This window comes from Macaca fascicularis, chromosome 5 (genome assembly GCF_037993035.2).
Source record: "Macaca fascicularis isolate 582-1 chromosome 5, T2T-MFA8v1.1".
Taxonomy (NCBI): Eukaryota; Metazoa; Chordata; class Mammalia; order Primates; family Cercopithecidae; genus Macaca; species Macaca fascicularis.
The window spans coordinates 149766228-149785696 of NC_088379.1; the positions used below are offsets into that span (position 1 = coordinate 149766228).

Genomic DNA, 19469 nt, shown 5'->3' on the forward strand with positions numbered 1-19469 from the left:
CTTGCAGATCAGCTCCACACATTTGTCACTTGAACCAACACTTCCTAAGAGCAGGAAGTTATAACAGCACAGAGAGCGAGAGATATTTCCAAAAGCTTTGGATAAATTAGCATCAAATTCAGATTTTATAAAATTTTTATGTACAAATACTGACTTATCCCAAAACAAAAACAAAGCAAAATAAAAACCTCCAGAAAATGTTTAAGAGGATACCTAATAAATGCAGAGCCCATGACAAAGTACTGTGGGAATGAAAATATGAATAGAGCATAAAATCTGATCTTAAAGGAAAAATCAGCTACCATCCATGGTGACTGTGAGATACGTAATTTGCAAGTTATAGGTATAAAGCCCATGAGAATGGATAAGGCCAACCAGAAGGTGGGGGAAATGCAGTACTCACAAATGGTAGCCTGTGTTTCCCAGAGTTTTGTTTGGCCTGTACAGTGTTTTTTAAAACGATGATATCTGCCAATATTTAAAAATTGGGAGATTTCACCCCAAAAAATCAAATTCAACTTCTCTTGGAAAATTAATTAAAAGAAATTGCAACACTGGGCTCATGTTGCCACTCAGCAATAACTGGAGCTGAAAAGCAGTGGCTACCTTTAGAATGACCACGTGTCCTTCAATTAGCCACCTTTCTCATTGTCTTCACTAATTGTATTTACCTGCCTGCTCCTTGTAGGCATCTGAATTTGTGACCGTCTGTGTAGAATCAGAAAAGAATTCTAAGAAAGGAAAACTGAATCATGTACATCCAGCTATGGCTGTTTATAAGCCAGTGTCTCTTCTCCACTAAAAATTAGCTGTTTAAGATCAGACTTGATGCCATTCATCTTTTCATTCCATTACTCTTCTACGGGCTCTGCACATACGAGGTATCCTCCAAGCATTTTCTGCAAGTTTTTGTTTTGTACTGTTTGGTTTTGGTTTGGGATAAGTCAGCATTTATATATATAAACTTAAACTTATAAAGCCTGAATTTGATGCTAATTTACCCAAAGGCATATTCATTATTCATTTCCCCTATTCACTGTCATTACCCTAAACATCTGCTCTGATCAAATAAGGGTCTTATTGAAGCTTTATGACCTTCTGTGGTCAGTAGCTAGAGTTGCACATCCAAAGTTAAGTAATATAGTTAGTTCTGTGTCATACAAAGGATACAATAAGAATATAATAAAACCTCAAGAAATATGAAAAAATTATTTTCAGTTTATTGGGCTACTTTTTAATTTTCCATGCCATTCTTCATTTAGAAAGATCAAAGAGAAGGACTTGAGATCACATACTTTTATGACTGCAACACTAAGGGAAGGAGAAAGGGGAAAAGTTTACATTCTTAAAAAGAAGAAAAAAATCAATGTGCTAGTTAGAATTGTATCAGAATCCAACAAAGTTTACAGGCTTGTGGCAATAAGTTCCTACTGCCAATTAGGAATATAAAAGAATTAACTGTATTATCAAGATCAAAGAAATATTAGAGCCACTTATCTGCATACCCTCAATCCCAAGGTTTTGCTCTATTTTAATTTTCTCACCTTTTTCCTGCTAAGTAAAGACAGTGAGATATTAGCTCATATTTAAAAAAAAAAGATATAGTAACTATGACATGAAAGTTAGATCAATGTAGCTGTAGGGACCCGGAGCATACAGACCTCGCTGGCTTCACTCTTACCTCGGTGTCTGCTGCACCCTCCGCTTCCTCTCCTAGGCCACGAGACCCAGCGGCTAGAAATTCACCATGTCTATTCTCAAGGTCCATGCCATGGAGATCTTTGACTCTCCTGGGAATCCCACTGTTGAGGTTGATCTCTTCACCTCAAAAAGTCTCTTCAGAGCTGCTGTGCCCAGTGATGCTTCAACTGGTATCTACGAGGCCCTAGAGCTCCGGGACAATGATAAGACTCGCTACATGGGGAAGGGTATCTCAAAGGCTGTTGAGCACATGGTTAAAACTATTGCGCCTGCCCTGGTTAGCAAGAAACTGAACGTCACAGAACAAGAGAAGATTGACAAACTGCTGATCGAGATGGATGGAACAGAAAATAAATCCAAGTTTGGTGCAAACGCCATTCTGGGGGTGTCCCTCGCCGTCTGCAAAGCCAGTGCCGTTGAGAAGGGGGTTCCCCTGTACCGCCACATCGCTGACTTGGCTGGCAACTCTGAAGTCATCCTGCCAATCCCGGCTTTCAATGTCATCAATGGCGGTTCTCATGCCGGCAACAAGCTGGCCATGCAGGAGTTCATGATCCTCCCAGTTGGTGCAGCAAACTTCAGGGAAGCCATGCGCATTGGAGCCGAGGTTTACCACAACCTGAAGAATGTCATCAGGAAGAAATACGGGAAAGATGCCACCAATGTGGGGGATGAGCACGAAGTATCTGAAAGATGTCACTTTACAGAAACAGTGTGTACCATTCTGACATTACAATGGTGGAGTTGGCAGGTGTGCCCAGGCCAAGCAGTGGGGCTGGACACAAGGTCCGTGGCCCAAAAAGAGTGCTGAATTTTTGCTGCACATGCTTAAAAATGCAGAGAGTAATGCTGAACTTAAGGGTTTAGATGTAGATTCTCTGGTCATTGAGCACATCCAAGTGAACAAAGCACCTAAGATGCGCTGACGGACCTACAGAGCTCATGGTCGGATTAACCCATACAAGAGCTCTCCCTGCCACATTGAGATGATTCTTACTGAAAAGGAACAGACTGTTCCTAAACCAGAAGAGGAGGTTGCCCAGAAGAAAAAGATATCCCAGAAGAAACTGAAGAAACAAAAATTTATGGCACAGGAGTAAATTCAGCATTAAAATAAATGTAATTAGAAGAAGAAAAAAAAAGAAAGTTAGATCAATGATAAAGATTTACAGTCTAAGGTTTACTCTCATTTTCAATAGTTCCCCCAAACTAAAGGTGATAAAAATACATTTTATGTAATCCCATTAGCTCATTAATCACCTAAAGGCCTGGCTGTTGACCCTTCACCTTTCCCAATGGGACTGAGGAAGTCAATCAACTGATAAAATAAAGTCTCCATCAGACTTTAAAAAGAAAAAACCCTTTTTAATGACTATGAAAAATATATATGTGAGATTCAGGTTAACTTCCCAAAATTTACATCGAGAAAAGAATCAAGAACATTCACTATACCAAAAAAAAAAAAAAAATGGGATTTTTGCAATCTCTTTTTAAAAGTGAAAGAGAGAGGGAGAATAGATTTTAATGAGCTTCCCTGTTCACCTTGATTAAATCAGAACTTTAGAGAAAGTAACCTAGCAGAACTTCAGAAATGTGAAGTTCAAGTTCAACTAATGAAGGAACAAAGACTTTAATTTTAGCTGAATGATCTTCCCATGTCTGTGTCAGTTTCACACTCTATTAGATCCTCTGGAACAAAAGGCCCAGACCCTCCTACTGGGAATCTTTCTCTGGAGCCCTAGGCACTATTGTTGATTTTATCTTAAAGGGCTTGGGAACACATTTTATAAACATGAAAACAGAGAGCAAGTAAGTGTGAGAAACATCCAGTGAAAGAAGGTCAATGCTGTCAAAGCCCCACTGAATTTCTTTTAAAATGATGTAGGTAGATGCATTTCTGGTTGGTGTGTTTAGTCAGACAGAGGTTTGAAAATGATATTCATTTGTCCCTTTTCTTACATGTGAAAATAATCACAATTTCTCAGGGAAGAATCTCCTGCTGGGTTACCAACTGCTGGGCTCATCCTCTCATACAACCAAATACCTTATTTTCAGTCTGAGACTTGGGGATGCTTTCTTTGGACAAATCAACATTGGCGTCATATATGGAAATTCTCCTTCCTAAGGTTACCCATTGCAAGTGAAACCATGGAATTCCATGACACCTGTAAACCATTTCTCCTCTTCTGACTGGATTTGGCACAGCTAAGCATGGAATCAGAACCAGAAAGCCAGAGACCTACCTGCCAAATGAATGCTATTTCAGGATGTCTTCAATGTTGTTGTTTTCCTTTTAAATAAAAATGAAATGAAATCACATAATAACACCACAATAAATTCTGCACATGCTAAAATATAAAAGAGAGGACATTATTTTTTGACCTTTCAATATATGTGAAACACATTTTGTACTGGAATAAACAACTTGAAAATGTATTATATGCACAAATGGCATGTGAATGGAACAGTTGCTTATGAGACTGGGAAAGAAGAGAAACTCTATTCATTGACAGAGGGCTGCCAAAATTAGATATTAAAAACCCCAAACCTTTCTCAGTTTAAGGAATAAAATTGGTCTCTTAGAGATCCTACTCCTAAATCAAAAGATGAAAATTACCAAGCTTTAGTACACAACCACATGAATAATTCAGCCTATGAAAGCCACTATTATCCAGCATGGAATCGCTAATATGCAATAGGAAGTTTTCTCAGAATCTCAGAGGAGTTCCAGGATTGAATTTCTCATGACAAATAGTGGTTCTGACAAATGAAAATTCTACCATGAAATATAAAGTCGACATTAAACTAACAATCTATTTAGTCAGCAATCATTCAGTAACTATGAACCAGCTGGAAAAGACACACCCAATACAAATCTATATCTGTTCTGTCATCTATTCAGGACATATTTTTTGAGGACCTACCACATGCTCAGCACCATGCTGGGAGCTGGGGTATCAGCAAGATAGACATAGTTTTTTTCCCATGGATAGAAATAAAGAGTCCCACTTTCGACTACTGGGCATGCCAAACTATAAGTGATAGCAACCACTCAGATTGAAAAGGTGCTGTTATTGGTGGCAGAATGATAAAACTCTTAGACACAATTCTCTCAAGGCCAAAAAATTGATGGGGTTACATATAGTTAGATATAGATGTTTAAATCTATAGTTAAAAAATTTACATAAAGTCTATGTGAATTGTTTTTGTTTTGTTTTGCTCTTGTTGTTATTATTCTGTTTTCTCTCCTTGTAGATCAAATTATGGGTGGATTGAAGTAGGATTAATGTTACCAGCACAGAATACTGACTCTCATTTAGAGCCTTTGGCAGTGAACTGATCCAGAGAGAGATCACCAGCATCAACATCATCATCATTATCATCAAGAGGCTTGCAAGGCCTACTTTATCAATCTTATTTATTATATCCATGGAACATGTGTTATCACCAAAATGACACCAGGGACTTACAGAACATGTCTCAATTCGTATCTCCGTTTACTGAATAGCAAATGGATTAAGTATTTTAGAAATTGCAAATAGGCTAGCAAATGCAGATGGGCTGGGATTATAAGAAAATGTAATAAACTTCTAATAAAACATTTGAGCAAACTCACACATCTGTGGACAGATGGGAGGCATTATGTAATCAAGTCATTGCTACAGCAAGCTCTAACCGCACCCCCCTCCTCTTCAACCCCGCCAACCCATCCCTACCCCCGGCCCCGCCCCACTGCTGCTGTTGGGCCAAGGTTGAGGGTAAAGGGCCTCTGTGAGTTTTCCTTCTCTGTCAGCATCCAGAAAAAGTATTTTTAATCTTTCTAAGATGAACTATTAAAATAGACAGCCTTTGACCCACACCCACAAAAACACACACAAAAAAACTCAAATCCTTGACCCAGGAAGCAAGGTTTCACTGCTTGTATTTGTTTGTTTTTGAAAACATAATATTTCCATGAATACACTTAGCTACTTGCCAGAAGTTTTTGTCTCTGACAATTCCACTAGATGGTAATGTTTGAGGTAGGCTCCTTAATGTAGCTTTGGGGAGTAATTTCCGAAGTGATCGATCAGCTGTAGAAACCACAAAACGGAATGAGAGATAGATTGGGAGTTTTTTAAAGGCTATGTTCACCAGACTAAGTGAATAATATGAAATTAACACTTAGAAGTTCTCCTTTTGAAGATAATGTGAATGTGTGTGGGTGTGTATAAATGTTACTGAATTCCAGAGTAACATTAGACTTTTCTCTTTACAACAACTGACTAACCTTCAACTTGATATTCTGGAATGACTTTCCTCCCTTGATCAAAAGTATATCTCCTGGGGTATCAAACACTTGAGGTGCAAAAATCTGGGGTGAGGCACAGGGGAAAAGAGGAAAAGGAGAAAACACTTCTACAGCATCTGAGAGAGAAGTTGTCACAGAGAACTGAAGCAAGTATATTTTAGAGATGAAACATTGACACAAGCTCTGGAGTCAGCTAAACCAGGATTCAGCCTTATCACTTTTTTGGCCATGTGACCTTATAGTACGTTTTTCTAATTGGTAAAATGGAGACAAAAATACTGTTGCAGTAGGTAGCTAGTCAGGCATGAGCAGGACAGGAGTAGGCTCCCCCATTCTCCAAACACATAACAGAAGTGTCAGGCTACCATCAGGTGATGGTCAGGTGGTTGTCAGCTGTCTCTCTAAAATAGTAATTGGTCACAGCTGGCACCAGAGAAGGCTGTCTCCTAATAGATAGAAAACACCTGAAACTGGTGATCAGCAGCTTCCCAATAAGATCTTAGGAGTTGGGCGAGTGGGCTCAAGCATGTGCACTAAGAGGCAAAATGGTAGGGTTTAACTACCATTTTGGTAAGAGGCAAAATGGTAGGATATATTACTTTCCTCTGGGAATGCTAGACTGGTAAGGGAAGAATGCCTGAAGTGAGCATGCATGCAATTCCAGTAAACACACTGCATATGCAGCCCCTCCCAAGTGCTGACCAGCCACTGTGCATAGCCCACCCCAAGGGAAGAATCAAAGAAGTAAAGCAAGACCCCAGAAGCATGCCAACATACAAAACCCCAAGTCATGCATTTGATCTCTCAAGTCACTCGCTTGGCCCTCTTCCAAGTGTACTTTACTTTCTTTCATTCCTGTTCTAAAGCTTTCTAATAAACTTCCACTCCTACTCTAAAACTTGCCTGTCTTCTTCTGCCTTATACCTCCTCCATCAAATTCTTTCTTCTGAGGAGGCAAGAATTGAGGTTGCTGCAGACCCCCCATGTATATGGATTTGTCCCAATGACAATAGTACCTAAAATAGAGATAAAACTAGCGTTTAAAGTTACTGTAAGGTTTAAATGAAGTATGTATATAAGGCACTTAGAACAATGCCCAGCACATAGTAAGTACTCAATAAATGTTAGTAACAAATATTGTATTTCAGACCAAAGTGCTAAAAAAAAATCAACTAAAAAACATATTGTTCAACTATTGGGATCCTGAGTTTTAGCAGTAATGACAGCAGAAATCAAAGACCTCAAACTATTTAGTAAATGTATAATAAGTTCTTCAAATTTTCCATTAGAAGCTAGATCATTATCATACACTTATGATTAACTCTCTGAGATTCTTCTGGTCCATCAATGCCAACAAATTGTTAAAATGAAGATCATCACTCAAGAAAAAAAGTGTGTGACTGTCTTCCAGCATGGGAGCCTAAGAACAAGAGATGTAAAGTAGAACTTGACTATCAAATTCTTAGGTTTGAGAAACGATATTTCCAAGATCACAGGTGAAAGGATTTCATAGATGGAAATTGGAATTTCATATGTCAACTCATAGAATATTTTATTATAAAAACTTTAAAGTATACAAATGTGTAGAGAATATCATAATAAACACTGGTATCCCCAGCTTTAAAAATTAAAGCATTATGAGGACACTCAGAGCTGCCATGCTGAACAAAGGCACTGTTCTTTGAGTAGAAAGTGAATGATCTCCATGGAGGATAACACACTGTATTCTACGTAGTTGGAACCCCACCCCCTACTCCAGGATGGAGCTATGTAGCTTTCCACCTAGACACAACCAAAGAGCTCCAGTAAAAATTTCCTGATATCATTCAGACTCCACAATCCTGAATCTGATTATTATTCCTAGTCCCGTTTCTATACTTTTATTATAGATATATCTATTTGTATGGATTTTCTGTTTTGAACTTATATGAACAGTTATTCTTTATGAATCCCTCTGCAACTCGCTTTTTGTGAACTTGATATTATACTTCTAAAATATATTCCTCTTGATGTCTATAACTTTAGTTCATTCGCTTTAACTGCTGAATTTCATTATTTCAATACTGTATTATTGAAATACTGAATTATTTCAATTCAGTTTTTCATTACATGAATAAATTGGTTTATTTATCCATTCTCCTTTTGATAAAGAATTGGAAGTTGTTTTTCTTTCCACATTTTTTGGATGAGAGCCTTGTATTCAATAAATGTTAGCAATAACGTTTTTGTTTGTTTGTTTTTGTTTTGAGACGGAGTCTTGCTCTGTCGCCCAGGCTAGAGTGCAGTGGCGTGATCTTGGCTCATTGTAACTTCTGCCTCCCAGTTTCAAACAATTCTCCTGGCTCAGCCTCCCAAGTAGCTGGAATTACAGGTACACGCCACCACACCTGGCTAATTTTTGTATTTTTAGTAGAGACAGGGTTTCACCATGTTGGCCAGGCTGGTCTCAAACTCCTGACCTCAAGATCCACCCGCCTCAGCATCCCAAAGTACTGGGATTACGGGTGTGAGCCACTGCGCCCAGCCTGTTAGTCATAATATCATGTCTTATTTTGCACTCAGTTCCTTATGAGCAGTATCTACTCTACACTCCTTATGTGACTTCTGTAAATTGGTATCTAAAAAGCTAAAAGTTGTGTTTATCAAATTCCCTCACAGTAAGAGATCCACATATGATTTTGGTTTGACCAAAGACAAGCATGAAAGGTTTTCAGCCTGAAAATAAGATAGACACTGCACTCCTGCCATTTCTGCTGCTGTGGTTGATAAGCACGATCACAGAGGTATTGATATTGTTGGCAGTAGTCCTAATGTCCACTCACAGGTTTGAGAGGCAAGGCATAGTGTATCCATTTGTCATTGTGAATTGTTGCAGACCTGCTGTGGGTCTGGAACTGGCAGCAGCAGCAACAACTTTCCTAATGATGTGATGGTTTCCTAATTGTAGCAGCTTCCTGCTCATGGTAGTGGGTGGTTTAGGTCTATGGCTGGCAGCTTCCAGATCATAAAAAAGATGGCCTCAGGCCATGCGCTGTGGCTCATGCCTATAATCCCAGCACTTTGTGAGGCCAAGGAGGGCGGGTCACTTGAGGCCAGATTCAAGACCAGCCTCGTCAATATGGTGAAATCCTGTCTCTACTAAAAATACAAAAATTAGTTGGTGTGGTGCTGCGTACCAGCAGTCCCAGCTACTCGGGAGGCTGAGGCTGGAGAACCGCTTGAACCCGGGAGGCGGAGGTTGCAGTGTGCCCCGAGATGGCACCACTGTACTGCAGCCTGGGTGACAGAGCGAGACTCCATCTCAAAAAAAAAAAAAAAAAAAAAAAAAAAAGATGGCCTCAGTAGTCCACTCTGTAGTGCAGCTTTAGAAGTCATACTTGAAAGCTGAACTGAAAGTCTATTTTTCCATCCTCTAATGATTTCATTTAATACCCTATAATCAGAGATAGATTTACCATGAGGTTATTGAAGCTTAAGATTTCAGAGACCCTCATTGCACGGGCCAATGACTGCTTATGTATTTTTATAAAAATTGCAAAACATATTTTAATTGCTACAAATGAAGGCTATTGTCTTTTTCCACTAGCACTTCCCCTCAATTATATTTTCCAGTGTTGATGGAGTGGCCTCAGGCATTTTCAGGTTGCAGTTAAGGAAAAACTGAGTTGGGCATATAATTAGATTGGATTAGCAGATATATTTTTTGTGTTTGCAATCAATCACTCCTAGTGCTCACTGTGTGGAATCACCCAACTTCATGACATGAGGGGACAAATCGAGAGATCACATTGCATCAGGAGAGTGAGTAGTGAAGAGGCAACAAAGTTTAATATTGACAGAACCAGAAGTTAATCTGTGGAAAACTTCTCAAAATCTTATGCTTCACATAAAAAAGAAATTTGACACAGCTTTTCCAATTTTGGCAATAATTCTAAAAATTTACATGGTGTTGTTAATAATGAGTTGTAAAGATGAAAGAAATTTTATAAACTGTTAATAATAACAAATTTCGGTCACCCACAAAAAAATGATACTACAAACTCATTTATCAAATAAAGTCACTCAAAGGACGTATGATGTGATATATATAGAAAAATGCTGTAAAGGTTTATCCATTTGATTAAAATTATACATATTATTGTTCTTGATTTGTGATGTTTGTGGTAAATATAAGCTTTTTAAAAGTTGTAATTTGTTGTAATTTATTTTCTCATTAATAAGTTTAAATTCATACCTAATTTTGCATTTGTAATATAATATTCCTTTTCCTGAAGAAGGTCCCAAATTTTGTATTAAATTTGTGTCCCCAAACAATTAGGTCCTTCTCTGCCAGTAATAAATCAATTCTTAAGCCAAAATGGATTCTGCCCTCTGCCAATGGAATTCTAAATTAATAAATTATGTAATTAGTATCAAGTGTGGTTGCATGCAACAGAGTTTCAAGGAAACTGACCTCTGGAGTTGGTTATCTCTTTTAGGTGGGTTTGAAAACAGTGATAATCTTATTAGCAACAGATAATAACCTCTGCCTGGCTGGAATGAAGTACCTATGAAATGCAAGGTTTTGTCAGACCAGCTGGCTGATCTACACCCCTTATGGTGAAAATGAGAAATCAAAGAAATATGGGTGGAGTTGGCTAATTCTAAATGAATTGGAAAAATTTTTAAAAGAAAACATGAAGCTCTACATTTTAAATTCTTAGCTCAGTCCACAGGAGACCAGAGAATTTTAGAATTTTCCCAAAATAATGACTCTCAAACTTCAACTTGCATAAGAATCCCCTGAAAAAGACTTGTTCATGTACAAACTACTGGGTCCCCAACCTCTAGAGTTTCTGAATCTAGTAGATCTAAGGTGAACCCTGAAATTTACATTTCCAATTAGTTTCAAGGTGATGCTAATGTTGTTGGTCCAGGGACACTTTGAGAACTACTGCCCTCAATGAATGTCTTCTTTTGTACCTTCAAGGTAGATATAACTATAATCAGATACAACAGGTGACTGAAATACAACTCAAATTCACAGCCTCACTTGGTCTCTTACGTGAAAGTTTGCACACTAATTGAGAAAGCATGGGATATTGTGAGTTGGAATGGGAACATTTGAGTGGATTTACATGACTGAGTACCTGAACCTGCAAGCCCCACTGAGACTGAAAAAAGCAAATGTAGCCCCTTCCACTTCTGTCAGATAAATTTGTCATATTAAAAGATCCAGTGATTGCACCTGCAGTAATTACCTTGCAAAAAGATGCCAAGTCTCCTTATGCTCCAACCTACCACCTTTCATCCACTCCAAATATAAAGTCAGGTCCCAGCAGCCCCCAGGGATGTAAGTACATAGTCTGGCCGAGAAAAAGCTTTACACAACAAAATAGTCTTAAGATTTTGCTAAGTTGTGTTGGCAGGTTTGTGTGTTGAGTAACCATAGAGGTGCAGTGCGGTATATACATGGCTGACTGAGATTCACATGTGCAGAGGATAGAAGGCTAAAACAATGTCCCTCCTCTTTCACAGACAGTTTCTGGCAGTGATTTAGACTGTGCCAATCAGACAAATTTAACAAGATTTTGGAGACAGAAGTGAGACAGAGACTGCACTTCTGCTCTTTCTGTGCTCTCTACTGGCAAGAAGGATCATGGAGTCAGTGCTGGCTGAGTTGCAGTTTCTAGTCATGAGCTTTGTAGGTGTCGAGAGCCAGGGCAGGGTCTGTGTTGTTGGTGTGGATCATAGCAGGCATGGCACTGATCTGGATCCAGCAGCAGTAACAACAGTTTTCTGATCCTGGCAGTTTCTGGACTATGACAGTAACTTGGTGTGACAATGTACTGCCCTTGGCAGTGGCAATGTGGTTCTGGAGCCAGTGGCTTCCTGTTCATACAGGAGGCAGTAGCTCCTTTATTGGCCCAGTTCTGTGATTGGAGTCATTCCTAAAATCACAACCTACAGTTTTCAGCCTTCCCAATAATGCTAAAGTCATTGAATAACTTATAGAAAATGCCATCCCACTTAACTAGCTAGAGTAGATTCTGTTCCTCACAAATGAACCCCAGCTGATACAGAGCACATGTGTAAAAGTGTCTCCAGGGTATATCCCCAGGAGCGAAATTGTTGAGCATAAGATTGGGCCACATTTTTCACTTGATGGGGTATTGCCAAATTGTCCTCCAAACTGTTGTGCCAATTTACATTGAAAAATTGGAGAAAATTCACCAAAATTTGTGATTATGACATTTTTAATTTTTGCTAAATTGATGGATGTGAAAAAAGATCTCATTTTAATTTGCAATTCCCTGATTACAGATTGTTTGTACATTGATTAGTTATTAAGTTTCCTTTTGCAGTAAATTGCCTGGTCATATAATTTGTTCATTTTATGTGGACTTGCTTATCTCTTTATTGATTTTTATGAGTTCTTTATTCTGGATACTAAATCTTTGCAATTGCAAATATCTTCTATTCTAGCTAATGGTATGCCTTTTCACTTTACTAATATAATTTTTACAATATAAAAATGTTTCACATCAACGTAATTATCAATCATCTCCTTTGTTGTTCATGCTTTTTGTGTCTCATCTAAGAAATCTACCCTTCTTATATGGCATAAGAGATATTCTCCCATATCTTTTAAAAGTTTTGAACTTTTTTCGTTTTTACCTCTGCAATAAATCTAGAATTTATTTTTGTAGATAAATGTAATATAATTTTATTTTTTACATATGAATAATTAATTGTTTCGGCACTGTTTGTTAAGTATTTTACCCCACTGATTTTTAAAAATTCATTAATTTATTATTATACATACTTAAGGTGTACAATATGGTGCTTTAATATGCACAGTGAAATAATGACTATAGCTAAGCAAATTAACATATCCATCACCTTCCATGGTTACCTCTTTGTGTGTGTGGTAAAAGCACCTAAAATCATTCTCTTAGCACATTTTAGATATATAATATAATATTATTAACTATAGTCCTCAAGCTAAACATTAGATCTTCAGAGTTATTCATCCTGCATAAGTGCAAGTTTGTACCCTCTGACCTACATATCCCCATTTCTTCTCCCTCCCTGTCCCTGGTAACCAACTCTACTCTCTATGTATTTGACTTTTCTTTTAGATTCCACATATAAATGAGATTATGTTGTACATTTCTTTCTGCATCTTGCGTATTTCACTTAGTATAATGTTCTCTAGGTTCATCCATATTCCATTGTGTGTGTGTGTGTGTGTGTGTGTGTGCGTGCGCAAAGAGAGACAGAGAGAAACCACGTGCACAATTTCTATACTCATTCATTGGTCAGTGGACACAGGTTGTTTCCATATCTTGGCCATTTTACCCCCACTGATTTAATGTTACCTCTGTCCTATTCCAGGCTTCTATAGGACCAATGGTCATTTTCTGAGTCATCAAGTCTCTTCCATTGTTTATGTCTATAGTTGCGGCAGTACCACATTGTCAAAATTTTTATATTGATAATCTGGTAGGGTAAGTTTCACAACACTCACGTTAAAAAATTGTTTTGGCTATTCTAGCAGGCAAAAAGCTATAGCTGTAGACCAGAAGAAATAAGGCTACCCAATACAGACAAATTAGGGGGTGCCATATAACTAGTGAACAAAAAATACTGTATTCTAGAGTATCAATACGTTTTCTCTTGACTAAATCTATTACTTCAAGTTTTTTACCTTCAGCTTCAATAACCTATTCACTCTGTTTAGTAAGTAGTTAATTACACTAATCTACAAATCATGGAATTTCTTTTTTAAACTCATGTTTTAATGACCATATCATTCAGTCTTAAAGAATAAATTGTATTAGAAAATAATATTTTTAATCCATTTGTCTCTACAAGTCTGCTAATTTCCCTCAGTACTAAAAAATAAGAGGTAATGGATGTACTTGTGCATATCCAACTCATTTTGCTATTTGCTTTAGCTCCCTAATAACCTATTTTAAGAGTAAGTCTGTTTTTTTCTCTTAAATTCAAAGCATTTCATAAGAACTGAGGCATTTAATTCTCACAACAGCCATATGAAGCAGTTACTATTAAATCATGCCCATGATACAGAAGAGGAAAATAAGACACAGAGATCCTAAGTAACAGGGACAGGTGTCCTCTTGCTAGTAAATGACAGAACCAAGGCTTGAACCCAGGCAACGTGGCTTCATCACTCTCCCGTTTAATTTAACCTCTGCAGCTCTCCTGCCTCTCAATAAACTGAAAATCACAGAAATTTATAGTTACAACCTATAACAAATACTTTTGAAGAAGGACAAAGATCTATAAGAACATGTCACAAGAAAATATGACCTACTACTTACTTAGTTCTTCCTATACCTACATTCTCTCACTCTCTCACCTTATCAATTATCAAAGTATTTTTCTAATAGAGTTCTTTTTAAGGAATTTTGGTGAATAATATTTTCTTTATATTAGTATGTAAATATTTCAAAATCATCTAGTTATAAATATCAGCTACTAATATCAACATTATAGTTGATATTAGTATTATCATTATTAGTTGATAATAATATTATTATCATTCATTGCTGTAGAATATTGTTTCTTAGTATGTCAAAAAACATTACTTTAACCCTATATTTAGATTTTCCTTAAAGCAGAATTATCCACTTGTCAGAGTGTCTCTAATCCAAACCAGAGGATGACTGTACTAATTAGCTTTATTGTAGAAACAATGAACCTCAAATGATAATGGCTTCCTAAAAAAGGGAATTTTTTTAAATTGACATTTCACGTGGGCTCTAGGTCAGCTGCAGATGTGTTTTTGGCAGTGAGTAGGCTGTAGCTCTTCTTTATATGTCTTGCCATTCTAGAACACAGGCTGAAGATGCAGCCTCCATGTGGGACATGCCATTCTCACAGCAGACGGAAAGGAGAGTTAGAGTCAAGCACACAACAGCTTTTCAACCTTCTCCTCAAACATGGTGTCTATCATGTCCACCCACTACTGGCCAAAGAAGTCCCTGCTGGTCAAAGAGGCTCGATGTCAGTGAGACAAAGGAGAGAGACTAAATATACAGATGGATAGTGGCTGGACCTAGGCAATAGAACTCTGACTCACAACCTCTGCAGCAACCAGCCTAGGAAGCCAAACCACAACCTCTGTGGCAATCAGCCCAGAACAGTCAGGACTTCATCAGTGACTCCTGGGTTCCCTCCTTTTTGCCCCTGCTTCCAACTTAGGCTCAACCAGAGAAAGTAAAACATGCTCTCCTAACCAATCACATAACATGCCACACTTCAAGTTAGCCTGCCTACAGTGTTACCAAACCAGGCCTCGTTTGCCCATGATGCAGTATGCCAATCACTGAGATGATGAATTTTGCAGCAGAGAAAGGGTTTATTCATGAATCAGCCAAAGCAAAAAGATAGGAAAATCTGTCTCAAATACATCCTTTCCCTCACTAAAGACGAGATTTTAGGGGTATTTATGGCATAGAGGGGCAAGGTGGTTCAAGGCATAGGGAAAGGTGACTGGGGATCAGGAATTGTGGGGCAATCAGTGATCTGCACAAGTGTAGTCAAGCTTCATAGCTCTTCATAGGATGCACAGTAACAAAATGGCATCAGCAGCATGATCTGAGGGTGGAGTTTTTGGCCCTCTGACATCAAAAGATCAGCCACTGGATCCTCATGCAGACCCAGTTGAAGTGTTGGCGGTCTTGGCCTGCTGGAATTGGACAAGAGCTGACTCTAAGTTCCTGAAAAATAACTTAGGCAAACCATGGTGGCCTATATATTAGAGATGTTATTTCTAAGGAAGGTAGTTAGTTTAGCTGTGTGACTTTTAGCTATATGGCTTTTAAAACCAACTAAAAGCAAGTGACTAAAAACAAGTGAGGCAATTTAAGTTTGGTGTGCCTAGTCATTAGCCCTTGGTTTGGCAGCTTTCCCATGCCAATATCCTCCAATCAGAACACACCTGAAGTCTTCCCTATAGTTTTCGCGATAAACTTTCCTATTCTGTCTGCCTGCCTTTGAATTTCCTGTAAGTGCAAGTGATAGTGGCTGACTCCCTTGCTATATAGCGAATTCTGAATAAATAGCTTCTGTTTGTTTCATTTGGGTGGTCTTTGCTTATTTCCACAAAATATACCCCACCTATGGTAGCAGGGTGAGGTGGGGAGGGTTATAGCAAATTACAGTAACCTGGGTGAGAATTCCCTGGGTGAGAATGAGTAATCTTCTTTGAAGGAAGAGGAGAATAAATAGAAAAGGACGATAATACAATCAGCTATTGTTCACCCTTGGGATCATGAAGTTGCTTTCCTCCTCTTCACATGCGAAATTCTATCCAGCTGTGACAGTATGCTTGAAGACCAGCATTTCTTGATAGTCTCCATTTCAGGTCTGGATATCTCTACTCTTTCTTCAGAAACATCTGGACTAAAACACAAGTTATACACCCAAGATATAATAGTGGCTCAGGAACAAGACAATAGTAACAAACACTTTTTAGAAAGGAGAGTTGAAGATGCACAGCAATCAGTCATCTAAAATCTTCCTGGGCAAATGTTACAAAGGCTTCTTCTTCTATGTGGAGAAAATGCTCTTCTATTGGACTCCAGTTCTTCCTGGAAGTAGTTCTACAGTCCATTTTTCTCTTGGCTCTACCCTCTGGGAAGTCTTTCTTTTTTCATTATCCTTTTTGGCTACATCTAAAGAGGTCACTATAGAATATGCTCTCCTTTGTACCTGAGCATCTTACTCGTCTGCTTCCTGCCTATTGAAAATTGGGGACCCAACAGTTTGCTTTTGTATTGAACAGCCTGACGCACGCACTCTCTCTTTCTCTCTCTCTCATAGGCACACCACGTGCATGCGTGCACACACACACACATACACACACATATGCACATGTGCACACACCACTATTGGCTTTATATCTATTTGATTCCAGTTAGATCCATGTATGCTATGGTTTGAATGTGTCCCCCAGTGTTCAGGTGTTGGAAACTTAATCCCTAATGGAACAGTGTTGAGAAGTGGGGCCTTTAAGATATGCTTAGATAGTGAGGGCTCCTCCCTCATTAACGGATTAATGTGCGTTACTTATCTTGGGTATAGGTTCCTACCAAAAGTTCAACTGCTTTCCAGTCTCTTTTGTGCTCTTTTATCCTTCAATCTTTCACCATGGGATGACAGAGCAGGAAGGCCCTCACCAGATGCAGCCCCTTGATGCTGGACTTCCCAGCCTCCAGAACCCAATAAACTTCTATTGTTGATAAATTAACCGGTCAGGGATTCTGCTATAGCAACACAAAATGGACTAAGACAATGTGCCGAAAGCCATAGTACAATTTTTGTCAAGATCCTCTCTCTAACAAGCTTATCAGTGTTTTATAGAATAGACATGCCCTCATCATCTCCTTTCCCTGAGCCATCTGTCCAGATGAAAGGATTTATTTTGAAGGGAGTGTCATCCTTTTAGAGATTTTAACTAATGTAGTAGCCACATCCCTCAATTGATTCTTGTTTGAACATTGAATTTTAGTTGGCCCCTGTTGCTCAGAGGATGTCTAAATTTTATCTTCTACTGTTAGATAAGAAAAATAGTTGCATGTTTCCAACCCTAGAAGTCTCAACATTTCCAAATTTTCCTTTTCTTTTCCTTATCCTTGGTCAGTTCTTTTCTGAGCTCATCTCTTCTTTATAGTTTCTTGTCAAATGCATCTAACAACAACTATGGTAGTCTGGTGACATTCTGTTTTACTACATCTTAACCCAAATCACAAGTATATTAATATACTATCTGCCTTCAAATTTTTGTGGACAGCAGTTATAAGAAATGTTCACTACTCCACATCACAGACTGGCATTTTTGTCTGTCTTTAAAGTTTCCTTGTTACACATTGGTCAGGTGCTAATGCTACACCTTTTAGGGGTTTTGCTATGCAGTATTCCACTCCTGGTGCCATTTTTTTCATATTAGGCAACTGTGCTGTAATAGCAAATGATCCCCCAGTTTCTTGGACTTATGAAATAAAGATTCATTGAGTATATGTGTTACATGTAGGCTGCAGATAGGCTGTGACTCTACTCCACACAGCTTCTCATTTTCAGACCCAGGCTGGAGAAGCAGCCCCTGCTTGGAACATGTCTTTCTCATGGTAGATGGAAAACAGTGTCATAGCCAAACATTTAATGGCATTTATTACAACTGCTCAAATATGATTGGTCAAACAACGTCACATGGTCAAGCCCAATACCAAATGGGACAAGAAAGAATATTTCTCCATAGGAAGGAATTGCAATGGGTTAAAATGTACAATCTTGTCACAATGAAAGGGGAATAAAATGGAGAAATAATCAAGTTGGCCATTATGATAAATAATAGAATTACTTGGAGAATATATGTTTCTTTCTTAATATGGACAAAGCAAGAGAATAAAAAAAATGAGTTTAAAATCCTTACTAAAACTTTTTGTTGTTGTTTGTTCATTCATTTACAATCATAGCTCCTAATGATTTTAATTCCTATTAGTAATAAACTAGTTTTGTTATCTCCTGGGAATGGTGATGATCCCCATCTCTAGCTGGGTACAGTTATTGGTTATACTGCCTTATGTTTGTTCCTGCTAAACTTTGATAAGAAGAAGGAAAAAAATACTATATGTGTGATTTGCTTTCACTCTTGGTTGCTTTGTTTTCACTCTCTCACTCGAGTCATACCTGAATTTGTAATATCACATGTAGAATAAAAGAAAAATTGTTCCTCATCAACTCTGCTCACTGCCTGTTCCTAAGAACACCAATACAAGAAACACTGGGTGGCAATGGAAGGGTAGGACTATAAATTCCACCCTTCAGGGATATAAAACTATTGCTCCCTCTGGCAGCTTAACTTTCACCAACAGACTAGGCCAATTTTGAGAATAGCATGAAGATAGTAAGGCCATATCTATTCCAATAATAAAAGTACTCAAAGTATAAGAGTAATCTGCCCTATATATTAGTAAGTAAATGGCCAATTTCCCTCTGTGCCAGCCTTTTACTCTGGTCCAGTGTTGGGAGCAGAGACTCAATCTTACATCTTGAACAGGACTTTTGCTAGCTTGTATGAGCCTTTGTTCCAAATAGAAAAAAGGTGTCCTGGCTGGGTGCCATGGCTCACGTCTATAATCCCAGCACTTTGGGAGGCCAAGGTGGGCAGATCATTTGAGGCCAGGAGCTCGAGACCAGCCTGGTCCAACATGGTGAAACCCCATCTCTACTAAAAATACAAAAAGTTAGCCTGGCATGGTGGCAGGTGCCTTGTAATCCCAGCTACTCGGGAGGCCGAGGCAGAGGAATTGCTAGAACCCGGGAGGCGGAGGTTGCAGTGAGCCAAGATCACACCACTGTACTCCAGCGTGGGTGACAGAGAGGAACTCTTGTCTCCAAAAAAAAAAAAAAGAAAAGAAAAGAAAAAAAAAGAAAAGAAAAATGGTGTCTCTTCTAGGTAGATGAA

At 38.4% G+C, this 19469-nt stretch overlaps 1 protein-coding gene and 1 long non-coding RNA gene across 5 annotated transcripts in view; one reads left to right on the top strand and one right to left on the bottom strand.

Annotated features, from left to right (window-relative positions):
- The window catches only part of LOC135971011 (uncharacterized), a 116904-nt gene that overhangs the window by 85366 nt on the left and 12069 nt on the right, over nucleotides 1-19469 (bottom strand). The window contains exons 3-4 of one of the 4 annotated variants that reach the window (XR_012435137.1): nucleotides 16265-16405; nucleotides 4902-7412 (exon numbers count right to left, since the gene is read on the bottom strand). This is a non-coding gene — a long non-coding RNA (uncharacterized lncRNA). Of the gene's footprint in view, nucleotides 1-4901; nucleotides 7413-15339; nucleotides 16406-19469 lie in introns of those variants that run through there. The other 3 variants (XR_012435136.1, XR_012435135.1, XR_010587022.1) reach the window with 3 other exon arrangements.
- On the top strand, nucleotides 1733-2512 carry LOC123573635 (alpha-enolase-like). Its single transcript, XM_065544540.2, has one exon. The coding sequence runs from the start codon at nucleotides 1748-1750 to the stop codon at nucleotides 2510-2512; it is 765 nt and encodes a 254-aa protein (XP_065400612.2). The 5' UTR covers nucleotides 1733-1747.